The sequence below is a fragment of the Erinaceus europaeus genome, chromosome 4 (assembly GCF_950295315.1).
Source record: "Erinaceus europaeus chromosome 4, mEriEur2.1, whole genome shotgun sequence".
Classification (NCBI taxonomy): domain Eukaryota; kingdom Metazoa; phylum Chordata; class Mammalia; order Eulipotyphla; family Erinaceidae; genus Erinaceus; species Erinaceus europaeus.
Window position 1 is genome coordinate 25,088,213 of NC_080165.1, and position 12,518 is coordinate 25,100,730.

The 12,518-nt window shown below is 48.9% G+C and overlaps 1 protein-coding gene across 3 annotated transcripts; it reads right to left on the bottom strand.

The window, feature by feature from the left end:
* Positions 1-444: 444 nt before the first annotated feature.
* PMM1 (phosphomannomutase 1) lies at positions 445-10,543 on the bottom strand. 3 transcript variants are annotated; one of them, XM_016188296.2, is made up of 8 exons: positions 10,385-10,543; positions 6,805-6,922; positions 4,765-4,841; positions 4,523-4,614; positions 4,286-4,385; positions 2,060-2,135; positions 1,289-1,404; positions 445-918 (listed from the first exon to the last, which is right to left on the bottom strand). In XM_016188296.2, the coding sequence occupies exons 1-8, from the start codon at positions 10,469-10,471 to the stop codon at positions 862-864; spliced, it is 723 nt and encodes a 240-aa protein (XP_016043782.1). In that variant the 5' UTR covers positions 10,472-10,543; the 3' UTR covers positions 445-861. The 3 variants fall into 3 exon arrangements, with proteins under 3 accessions (XP_016043782.1, XP_060045020.1, XP_007523485.1); XM_060189037.1 differs by having other exon boundaries at positions 445-934; XM_007523423.3 differs by having other exon boundaries at positions 445-984.
* Between the last annotated feature and the right edge of the window lie 1,975 nt (positions 10,544-12,518).

The following is a 12,518-nucleotide window of genomic DNA, read 5'->3' on the forward strand; positions in this document are numbered from 1 at the left end:
TTTGTCTGTGTCCCTGGGAAAGGGGCTGATGGGGGAGGGGAGGGGGCAGAAAATGGGGAAGATTCTCCAAATTAGCCCACCCTCTTGGACAGGACCAGACTTCCTGTGTGACCTGGGAAAGTCCTGCCTCTGTGCCCTCTTCTTCTTCTTCTTCTTCTTTTTTTTTAACATTATTTATCTTTATTTATTTATTGGATACAGCCAGAAAGCAAGAGGGGAGGGGATGATAGAGAGGGTGAGAGACAAAGAGACACTGGCTACACTGCTTCACCACTTGCAAAGCTTCCCCCTACAGGTGGAGACCAGGGGCTTGAACTTGGATCCTTGTACACTGTAACTTGTGCGCTCAACCAGGTGCGCCACCATCCTGCCCCTCTGAGCCCTCTTCTAATGCCACTCGTGACAGGGCTGATGATTCAATCAAACTGATGCAATACCATGCTCTTTTTTTTTCCCTGAAATGTTTATTGTTTGTGAGATGAAGTCCTCATAAGTGTGTACCTCGCCTGCTGCTCTGTACCCACACCTGTGGCAGACAGCCAGGGCAGGCTCTACCTGGTACCAACACTCATACATACCTCCTCCCAGTGTAGACAGAAACCTGTTTGGCTCAAAAGTACAAGCAGCAATGGTAGCCAGGCCTCAGGGGAAGGACAAGAGGATGGGAGCAGCAGGAGCTGACCACAGGGGGCCTGTCCCGTCCACGCAGGTGCCTGCCTTGGCCCTGCCAGGTGGGCCCTGTGGCAAGCAGCACAGATCCTGGGCCAGAGGAGGAAGGCTCTGACAGCCACCCAACACCAGGGCCTGTCTTCAGACCTGTCTGTGGCTCTGAAAGTCCCAGTGGGTGAGGACAGGTCCCAGTCACGCCTCATGGGCCGTCTCTGGGAAGAAGATCTCCCGGCATCGCTGCACTGTGTCCTGCGGAGAGACCACACTGTGGCCCACAGTGCGGGGGTCGGCGTAGATCTCAAAGTCGTTCCCACCCTGGAGGGGTGCAGAGAAGGCATGTGCATAAGTCAGGGCCTGACAGGCCCTGTCCTGGGTCCCCTTGCTCACCCTGGCTCTCATAGGCCCACCACCTAGAACTGCCATCACCAGATCTGCTCGGACATGTGGGCCTTGGGGCATGTGTCCATCCAGGTCTAGGCATCAGCCTTCCCATCCAGGTAATGTGGCAGGTAAATACTGGTTGTTCCCCGAGTGTCTCCAAGTCAGTTCTGTAGCCCTATGTCCTGGCCTTGATCTGGGATAACCTGGGGTGCAGGGGCCTGGGCTGAGCCACACTCACAGGGCTGGTCTCATTCCCGAAGAAGTGGATGGTGTCAAAGCTGTCCTGGTCCAGGCTGTCAAGACAGTAGCGCTTGTCCCAGCCCTCCGGGAACACATCAAAGCTGATCATGCCTCCTGTGGGCGGGGTGGGGACAGAGGAGCTGGCAGTGGGGCTGCTGGAGGGGGGAACCTGCTGCAGTCCCCTTCTCCCTCACTCAGCCATCAACCCCTGGGTGTCACTGAGCACTGGAAATGGGATATGGGACAGACTAAGGATCCTCACAGAAGTTATCCTGGAGGGATGCAGATAGGTCACCTCAGAGAATGACTTCAGTGGGGTTGGGGAGGTCTCTTTGAGGAGGTAAGGCAAGAACGGAGAAGGCCAGACATGTAGGCCCTTGGGCTCAGTGTTTCCTCAGGAGAGTTATCAGGAGTCTCTGAAGGTCCTAGCCAGTATGGGGAGGGGGCTGGAGGGAGAGGTAACATCAAAGTCAGCCAGGGTCTGCTGGCTGTGAGGCATGAACAACATTGGATTCCAGAATATTTTGGACACAAGGCCCTAGGTCTTGCTAGTAGCCTTGACTTAGAGCTTGGGCTTGGGCAGAGTGAGGGAGAAAACTCAAGGGACACTGGTCTACGGTCTGAGCAACTGGGTGGATAGGAGTGGTGGGAGTCACTTGGGGGTGGGCAGGTAGCAAGGGGCCCCTGCTCTGAGGGGCAGGAGGAACTTGGTCCTAACTGGGAGGCCCCCAGTGAGCTTCTGTGACAGGCCCCACTGGTGTGCATTTACCTCTAGAGAACCTCAGTCCTTTACCAGCAAATTCTGTTTTCAGGGCTTCCACAAACTTCTCACGGATCTTTTCCTTCTGCAGGAAGGGAGGGGGCACATTGGGATTTGGTGGTGCTGGAAGCCAGGCCCTGTGCTGGGCATACAACTCTTGGGATTCACTGAGGCTCAGAGAAGGGACAAACCTTGTTCAAGGTCACCCAGCCTCAGAGGCAGAGCCAGGACCCCAGTCCAGGAGGCCTGTCTAAACACTGAGGCAGGTCCTACCAGCAAGACAGTCGATGGGCATTTTTCCCCCTATAATAATAATGATCGACAAGACTGGAGGAGAAGAGGGTACAATTCCACATAGTTTCTACCACCAAGAGTTCCACCTCCCATGGATGGGCATTCTGAGGGAAACTTCAGAGCAGGCAAGAGGAAAGTGTAGGGGGCGAGACAGACAGAGCTCTAAGTCACCTCAGGGCTCAGCCCCATCAGTTCAGCCCTTCAAACATAGTTCAGACACTAAAATCTGACTGAGAGAAGCACAGGTGAGAGAAGACCCAGGTCACAGATAGATAGTGGACTCTCTCCTGTAACTGAAAGGAAGGGGTGTGTGTTGGGCCTAACAGATAAACTACAAACCAGCAGTTATGGGAGACAGAGGACACTCATAAGTGAACGCAAGCGAGACTGACTCCAGAGGAATTATGTTGGACCCTATGAGAGTGAGCAAGTAGAAAGAGTGTCCCAGGGTTGGGGAGACAGCACAGTGGTTATGCAAAGAGTCTTTCATGGCTGAAGCACCAAAGGCCCCAGGTTCAATCCTCAGCACCACCACAAGCCAGAACTGAGCAGTGCTCTGGTAAAAGAAATAAAATTAAATTTTAAAAAAGGGTGGGGGCAGGCAGTAGCCCAGTGAGTTAAGCGCACATGGCGTGAAGCACAAGGATTGAGATAAGGATCCCGGGTTGAGCCCCAGACTCCCCACTTGCAGGGGGGTCCCTTCACAAGTGGTGAAACAGGTCTGTAGGTGTCTATCTTTCTCTCCCCATCTCTGTCTTCCCCCCCTCTCCATTTCTCTCTGTCCTATCTAACAACGACATCAATAGCAACAACAACAATAAAAAAACAACAAAGGCAACAAAAGGGAAAAGAAATAAATATTTAAAAAATTGAAGAAAAAAAAGAGCACATGTTGGGCAAGGGTAGACAGCATAATTGTTATGCAAACAGACTCTCATGCCTGAAGCTCCAAAGTCTCAGGTTCAAGCACCACCATAAGCCAGAACTGAGCAGTGCTTTGGTAAGAAAAAAAAGTTCCCATGTGCAAGGACCCAGTTTCAAGACCCTTGTCTCCACCTGGAGGGGGAAAGCTTTACAAGTGATGAAGCAGTACTGCAAGTGTCTCTTTCTCTCTTCCTATCTCCCCTTTCCCTTTCCCTCTTAATTTCTCTCTGTGTCTATAAAACATTTTTTTAAAAAGGTAGTCTCAAAAAAAAAAAAAAAGAAGGTAGCCTCATACACACACAATTAAAAATAAGTAGATGGGGGAGTCGGGCGGTAGCACAACAGGTTAAGCTCACTGGCACAAAGCACAAGGACCGGTGTAAGGATCCTGGTTCAAGCCCCCGGCTCCCCACCTGCAGGGGAGTCGCTTCACAGGCAGTGAAGCAAGTCTGCAGGTGTCTGTCTTTCTCTCCCCCTCTCTGTCTTCCCCTCCTCTCTCCATTTCTCTCTGTCCTATCCAACAACGATGACAACAACAACAATAACTACAACAACAATGAAAAACAAGGGCAACAAAAGGGAAAATAAATAAATATAAAAAATTATAAATAAGTAAATAAATAGATGGGAGTCGGGCGGTAGCAGTGGGTTAAGTGCAAGGACCAGTGTAAGGATCCTGGTTCGGACCCCTGGCTCCCCACCTGCAGGGGAGTTGCTTCACAAGCAGTGAAGCAGGTCTGCAGGTGTCTATCTTTCTCTTCCCCTCTCTGTTTCCACTCCTCTCTCGATTTCTCTCTGTCCTATCCAAAAACAGTGACAGCAGCAACAACAATAATAATAACCACAACAATGATAAAACAACAAGGGCAACAAAAGGGGGGAAAAAATGGCCTCCAGGAGCGGTGGATTTGTGCTGCAGGCCCTGAGGCCCAGCAATAACCCTGGATGCAAACAAATTAAAAAAAAATAGATAAATAAAATAAACAAAGACCAGGCTCAGAAAAGTTTGAGTGGCACCTTGTCCAGTTCGGAGAACTCGATTCGTTCCTCTAGTGTGCAGTTCCGGCCAATAGGTGAAACGTTCAGCATGCCATTCCGAAACTCAATGAAGGTCCCTCTGTTGTGATGAGGGTGGGCAGGGAGCCAGAGTGAACAGGGACAGCCCTGAGCTCAAGGTTTCTCACAGGTACCCACCCTTTTCGCCCTTGGGCCCAGGCTCTGGAAGGGCTAGAGACATGCAGGGTGGTATCTCACCGCTTCTTGGGCAGCCTGAGCAGGGCCATGTAGCGGAGGCAGAAGTTGATGAGGTCCTGCAGCAGTTCCTCCCCAAGGTGGTTCTGGATGGTCTGGGGAAAGAACACTGCTCTGAGAATAGAGGTGGGTATGGGGTTCCTCCCCAAGTCCAGGACAGAGGCAGCCATGGATGGTCTCACTATGGCAAAGTGGGTGTTCTGCCCCTGGATAAGGTGTGTGTATGGGGGGGTGGGGGCACTGACCTGCTTGGAGAGCAGTCGTCCATGCTTGTACTGCACTGTCCCGTTCTCGGCAAACACATAATCAAACTTCTCAATGACTTCAGAGTGGCAGAGCAGATACCCAGCAGAGAGACAAAGCACACACTCCTTGGTTTGGAATTCAAAGACTATTGGTTCCTTCCCAAACCTGCTTTTCCAGCCTCCTGCCTTCTGAAGTTTTGTTTTGCTTTTTTCTAAACAAGTCAATTATACCTTGGGCCTTTGTTCATTGGTCATCCTGCATGGAAACCCTCTCTCTAGCTTCCTCCTCTGTGATATAGCTCCTCCCTTTTCTGAAATATCCCATGACTCCCAAGCAGAGGCAGGAATGGAAGTGATCACCCAGGGTATGGTGGGGTGGTAGGCATGGAGACAGGAGGCAGGAGATAGAGAAAACTCAAGAATGTCTGTGCGGGAGTCCCAGGTTAAATCCCCTGCCTCACCATAAGCTAGAGCTGAGAGTGCTCTGGTAAAAAAAAAAAAAAATGGGGGTCGGGCGGTAGTGCAGCAGGTTAAGTGCATGTGGTGCAAAGCACAAGATAGGTGTAAGGATCCCTCCCGGTTGAGCCCCCAGCTCCCCATCTGCAGGGGAGTCGCTTCACAGGCAGTGAAGCAGGTCTGCAGGTGTTTCGCTTTCTCTCCCCTTCTCTGTCTTCCCCTCCTCTCTCCATTTCTCTCTGTCCTAACAACGAATGATATCAACAACAACAATAATGACCGCAGCAAGGCTACAACAAACAACAAAGGCAACAAAAAGAGGAAAAAAATGTTTCTTGTTTAAAGAACTGGACACCTTTGTCTTGACAGAGCTGTGACCACAGACTCAGGGTTCAAACAACTTTCTGGATGACTCAGGAGTCCTCCTCTATTATAAGGGGTAATTATGCCCACCCTACAGCATGGTCATAAGGACTCAACTAAAAGAAGTTAGTACATGGTCATTTACAACAACTGATGGTCATTACTGACTATGCCTAGTTTATTTAATTTATTATTTATTGGACAAAGAGAGATCGGGGGGGAGAGGAGGGGTAGAGCAAAAGGTACCTGGATACCTGCAGCACTGCTTCACTGCTTGTGAAGCTTCTGCCTTGCTGGTAGGGATGCCTATTTTATTTTACTATTATATGTCCCAGTGTTGGTTAACAGTATATATGTGTGTAAATTCAACTCAATTTACTGACTTCCAAAGTTTTACCATCATACCAAATAAAATCAACTCCTCACCCCAGCCCTTGCACCCTCTGATAAACACCTTAATTTTTAGAGTCTAAGAGTTGGTTTGATTATTACTATTTTTTTTAGTTTGTTTATTTATTCATGAGAAAGAACCGGACATCACTCTGGTATATGTGCTGCCAGGGATTGAACTTGAGACCTCATGATTGAGAGTCCAATGCTTTATCCACTATGTCACATTCTAGATCACTATTGTGCCCATTTTTAAGGAATCAAGACTCAGCAGGTAGTAGTGAGAATGTAAACTAGGGGCCTAGGAGGTAGCACAGTGGAAAAAGCTTGGACTCTGAAGCATCAGTATCCCATGAGCCAGAGTGAAGCTCTGGTTCTCTCTCTCAAACAAACAGGCTTAAAAAAAAGAAAAGAAAAGAAAAAATAAAGGAAGAATATAAGGGCAGGGGAGACAGCATAATGGTTATGCAAAAGACTTTTATGCCTAAGACACCAGAGGTCCCAAGTTCAACTCCCCTATACCAGTATAAGCTGGAGCTGGGCAGTTCTCTGGTAAAATAAATAGATGGGTAGACAGGTAGATAATTAGATAGATAGAAAGAATGTAAACTACATGATGACTGAAGGCAGCCTTGTTTCCCTGGTGTTTCTCAAAGCCTGGCACCTTGCAGGCACTCAATAAATGCTTGTTGAACTGGTGAGGGAAACACTAGGCTGTTCCCTTGACTTCCTCAGGTCTTTGCAGGTGTGTTGGTCCAAGGGTCTCCTGAACTCCCCACTTCTACCCACCCTCACCAGGACAGTGAAACTGGCTCCAAGCACCCCTCCTACCTTCATCCCCCTCTCCCAGCTGCTCAGCAATCTTAGAGTAGTCGGAGCCGCCCACCACACCAATCTGCACCCGACTTCTCAGCTTCTGTAGGAAGGCGGCCACCTCGGGGTCAATTTTCTGCAGGGAAGCACAAGTCATGGCTGTCAACTAGTCTGGGACTTCCTCTTCATCCACACTCAGAGCTCAGAATCCAGGGAGCCCAAAAGGCTCCTGGATCTAAGACATGTCTGTCTGTCTTTTTTTTTTTTTTCCCTTTTTTTTAATTTTTAAAAATATTTTTATTTATTCCATTTTGTTGCCCTTATTGTTTTATTGTTGTAGTTGTTGGATAGGACAGAGAGAAATGGAGAGAGGAGGGGAAGACAAAGAGGGGAAGAGAAAGATAGACACCTGCAGACCTGCTTCACCGCCTGTAAAGCGACTCTCCTGCAGGTGGGGAGCCCCGGGCTGGAATCGGGATCCTTACGCTGGTCTTTGCGCTTTGCGCCACCTGCGCTTTACCCTCTGTGCTACTGCCCAACTCCCATGTCTGTCTTTCTTTTCTCCTCCTCTTTCTCCTTCTTCCTCTTTTCTGTCCATTCATTGAAATTTAATCTCATAAAGAAAGTTTAGCTTAGCCCCCCACGAGGTGGTACAGCAGTAAAGCACTGGACTCTCAAGCATAAGGTTGTTTGAGCCCTGGCATCACATGTGCCAGAGTGATGTTCTAGTTCTCTCCCTTCTCATTAAGTAAACAAGTCTATTTCTTTTCTTCATTGGGGGATTAATGTTTTAAAATAGATAATTTTAAAAGAACTTTAGCTTTTTCAGAACTCTAAGGACAGGAGGACTACTCATTATACAGTTACATTAGTTGATTCTCCTATGTACCCACTCTTCTCCAAGCTTTAATAAATAAATTAATAAACTTCTCCTTTTTTTTTTTAAGAATGTAAGTACAGGGGAGACCGCCTCAGAATGTTGACTGATAAAGGTGCTGCTTTTAACTAGGACTATGAGGCTTAATGGAGGGACTTAAAAAGTACCCCCTTTTTTTGAAATAAGAATTTTAAAACAACCAGGGCAAAAAAAGAGAATAAATAAATAAATACAAAAAAAAATTAAAAAAAAAGAATTTTAATATAGTGGTCTGGGAGGTGGCTCAGTGGATAAAGCATTAGACTCTCAAGCATGAGGTCTTAAGTTCAATCTCCAGCAGCACATGTACCAGAGAGATGTTCTCCCGGTTCGAGCCCCCACTGCACACCTGCAGGAAAGTCACTTCACAGGCGGTGAAGCAGGTCTGCAGGTGTCTGTCTTTCTCTCCCCCTCTCTGTCTTCCCCTCCTCTCTCCATTTCTCTCTGTCCTATCCAACAACGGACGACATCAACAATAATAACTACTACAACAATAAAAACAAGAGCAACAAAAAGGAAATAAATATTAAAAAAAGAAAAGAATTTTAATATAAAGACAGACAGTCCTTCAGTCCTTCCTACTTATCACTACCCCCCTTTTTTCTTCAACTTCAATATTACTTTATTGAGGTAATGTTAATTTACAGGATTGTTGCTGTTGGGTATATTTCTATATTTCCCCAGGAGAAGTATCCTCTTATCTCATCCTCCAAGCCATCACTTTCCTCCACTACAGGGCACCATGATCTGACATATTTTAAAGTTTAGAACCCTGTAGCCAGGGAAGAACTGTAATGGTAGAGTGCAGACCTTGTGAGCATGAGGTTCCCAAGTTTGATCCCCAGCATTGCACATACTAGTGATGCTTTTGTTCTCTTTCTTCCTACCACTCATGTTAATAAATAAAATCAATCTTAAAAGGCTGACTTATGGGCAGGGGTAGGTAGCATAATGGTTATGCAAACAGACTGTCATGCCTGAGGCTTTGAAGTCCCAGGTTCAATCCCTTGCACCACCTGATCAGTGCTTAAAAAAAAAAAAAGAAAAAGAAAAGAAAGAAAGAAAAGAAAAGGCTGACTTATTAAAGAGAAAGAGAACACAGCATTTTTCCATCATGAGGTGAAGGAGACTGAACCTATGGCCTCACACATGTTAAGTCCTGAGCTCTACCACTGAGCCCCGCCCCCACCCCAGTCACATAAATATATATATATTAAAGTTTAGGACCCTGCAACCCAAAAGGTGGTGCAGTGGAGATACAGCATAAAACCCTCAGGTAAGAGGTGCTGAGTCCTGCCCCTGATCTGTAAGAGTGATGCTCTGGTTCTATCTTTATACCTTTCTCCTTCTCCTTCTCCTTTCTTCTCCTTCTCCTTCCTCTTCCTCCTTCTCTCTCCCTCTCTCTCATAAATGTCTCTAAAATAACAATAATCTTAGGAACCAGACCCCAAGATTAGATGCACTGATACTCACAGCTCAAACTGCTCAATAACAATTACTTTTTTTTCTTTCCACCAGAGCACTGCTCCACTCTGGCTTATAGTGGTGCAGGCAGGTTGAACCTGGAATTCTGGAGCCTCAGGCATGAAAGCTTTCACATAACTATTATGCTATCCCTAGTTTTCATCCTTTACAAAGAGTGCATTCACGAATACATGTATAATTCAAAAATTACGAAGGGCAGGGCCTGGCTGGGGCACAGTACTCATGCCCTGCACTTATTCAGGCTTTGAGTCACTAGAGCAAAGGGCTCAGGGCTGTGTGCTATGCCTACCAGCAATCACCTGTCATTTCCCTCCTGTCCCCTGAGGGCTGAGAGCAGCCAGAAGGTGGTTCAATTTCTCCCTGGGTTCCTAGGACCAAAGGCAAGGCTCTTTCATAGGGGCGGGAGTGTGGTGCTCTGAAGCTAAGCACGAAGAATTCCCAGCATCTCATGCCCACAGACTGGCAGCAGCGAACAAGAAAGGGTTCTGCTTATTCTTTTATCTCACAGCTGATGCAAAGGTGGGCCTGGGGGCTCATCTCGGTGAGATCCAGAGGGAGACAGATCACCATGAGATGTCTTCAGCAGGTAAACTGCTCTCCCACTCTCCCTGCGCCGCAGCATCCCCACTGTGCCCGGCTGCCCCGGCCTGTGCTCACCTTCAGGAAGGTGGGGTCTGGCAGGGGACTAACGGGGGGGGGGGGGGGCGAGGGGGTGAGGCGCTGGGTGCGGGGGAAGACGCCCAGACGCCCTGCTTCCCACCAGATGGCGACTCTGCCGCCTGGGTGAGTTCTGGCTGGAACCCGGGGTTCAGACGTCAGCTTCTGCTTGCAGCCGCGACCTAGGGCTGAACTGGGGGGTCGGGGTCGGGGCGCCCAGAGGCGGGGCTGGGTGCGTGGCAGCCGGGGAGGGGCACAGGGCGGCTAGATCGCCACTAGCAGGCCCCTCTTTTCAGAATCGGGCTCGGGCCCAGCCCAGAGGAGCCAGGCAGAGCGTGGGAGCGGACGCTCGGGGTCGTGACTAGGGGCCGGGGTCCCCGGCACTCCGCGCGGGCGCCCCCAGATTGCGGCGTCCGGCGCCGCATCTCACACTTGGCCGCGGGAAGACTCGGGTCGCGCCGCTGCAGACTTCACAGGAGGCCTAAGGATGTGCGAGTTACACTCCCCACCGGAGCTTCCAAACGGCTGGTCCCTCCCTACCTGGCGAGCCGGCGTGAGGGTCCCATCCACGTCAAACAGGCAGAGGACGCGCTCCCTCCTACGGGCGCCCTCGGCGGTGACCGCCATCTCTGCAGCTTCGCGAACGCCGGGCGGAATCGCAGGCCGCGCCCGGGGCCGGGCCCCTCGAGAGGGGGCGGGGCCAACGCCCGGCTCTGGTCGGTGATGGGCGTGGTCGGGGTGTGGCCTCCGCAGGGGGCGGAGTCAGGGCTGACTCGGAAGCATGATTCTGATTGCTGGAAGTGAAGAAGGGGCGGGGCAGAGCGCCCAACTCCAGTCGGATGGTCGAAACCAAGAGGAGGCGGGGACCTGAGTCGAGGTAGGAGGTAGTATGTGCCAGTTAGAGTCGGAAGAGAGGGGAGGAGTTAGGGTTGGACCTTGGCGGGAGAATGCTGATCGCATCTGGACCATCAAGGGCTGGACAGGGCGGTGCCCACTACCGCAGTGCAGTGCGGGGCAGAGAGGACTACTGGGCTCTCTAGAGTCTCCGATCGCTAACTCGGTGACTCACCACTTCTCTGCTGATGCCTTTGCCCTACAAATCTTGAACTTTTAAGAAATCTCCTAATGCCTTTGCTTCACCTTTGAACTTTGTCATATTGTCACCAGACTCCTCATATTGTATTTTTGCCTACCCCAGAAGACCCAGCTCAGGGTCCACTTGCTTCAAGGAAACTTCCTAGATCCTTATATTTTTAACTATTTAACTATCAGATTGACATTATTAGTAGTAGTTTATTTGATAGAGACAGGTTGAGAGGGAAAAGGAGAGAGAGACAGCTGCAGCACTGCTTCATCGCTTGTGAAACTTCCCTCCTGCAAGTGGGGACTGAGGGCTTGAACCCAGGTCTTGGCACATGGTAATGCATGTCCTCTAGCAGGTGAGCCATCACCTGTCCTGGTTAGTTTGACTTTGAAGTCTATTCTAGGCTGTCTTCCCAACTAGGTCCCCACCTGTACAGGGGAGGCTTCATGAGCAGTGAATCAGTGCTGCAGGTGCCTCTCTTTCTCCCTTTACTCTCAATTTCTCCCTGTCTCTGTCAGTAAACAAACAAACAGACAGGGGTGGGGAGATAACATAATGATTATTCAAAGAGACTTTATGCTTGAGGCTTCAAAGTTCCAGCATCATCATAAACCAGAGCAGTGCTCTGGTAAAAAAAAAAAAAAAAAAAAAAGGTAGGGGCCTGGTGGTGGGCGCACCTGGTTGAGCACCCATGTTATAATGCATAAGGACCCAAGTTCGAGCCCCTTGTCCTCACCTGCAGAGGGAAAACTTCACGAGCGGTGAAGAAGGACTGCAAGTGTCTTTCTGTCTCTCTCTCTATCTCCCCCTTCCATCTCAATTTATGACTATCTTTATCCAATAGATAAATAGACAATACATTTTTTATATTTATTTATTTATATTTTATTTTTATATTTTTTGTTTTCCTTGTTGTTTTATTGTTGTAGTTTTTTAATATTTATTATTTATTCCCTTTTGTTGCCCTTGTTTTATTGTTGTAATTATTGATGTCGTCATTGTTGGATAGGACAGAGAGAAATGGAGAGAGGAGGGAAGACAGAGAGGGGGAGAGAAAGATACACACCTGCAGACCTGCTTCACCGCCTGTGAAGCGACTCCCCTGCAGGTGGGGAGCCGGGGGCTTGAACCAGGATCCTTATGCTGGTCCTTGCGCTTTGCTCCATGTGCGCTTAACCCGCTGCACCACCACCGAGCTCCCAATTGTTGTAGTTATTATTGATGTCATCGTTGTTGGATAGGACAGAGAGAGATGGAGAGGGGAAGGGAAGACAGAGAGGGGGAGAGAAAGATAGACACCTGCAGGCCTGCTTCACCGTCTGTGAAGTGACTCCCCTGCACGTGGGGAGCCGGAGCTTGAACCGGGATCCTTATGCCGGTCCTTGTGCTTTGTGCCACATGCGCTTAACTAACAATACTTTTTTTTTAAAAAAGGCAGCTGGGAGTGATGGAGTTGTATAGGTATTAAACCCGAGTGACCACTCTGGTGGCAATAAAATAAATAAATAAATAAATAAATAAAATTTATGGTGAGAGAGATAGTATAATGATTATGCAAAAAGACTTTGATGCCTGAGGCTCTGAGGTCCT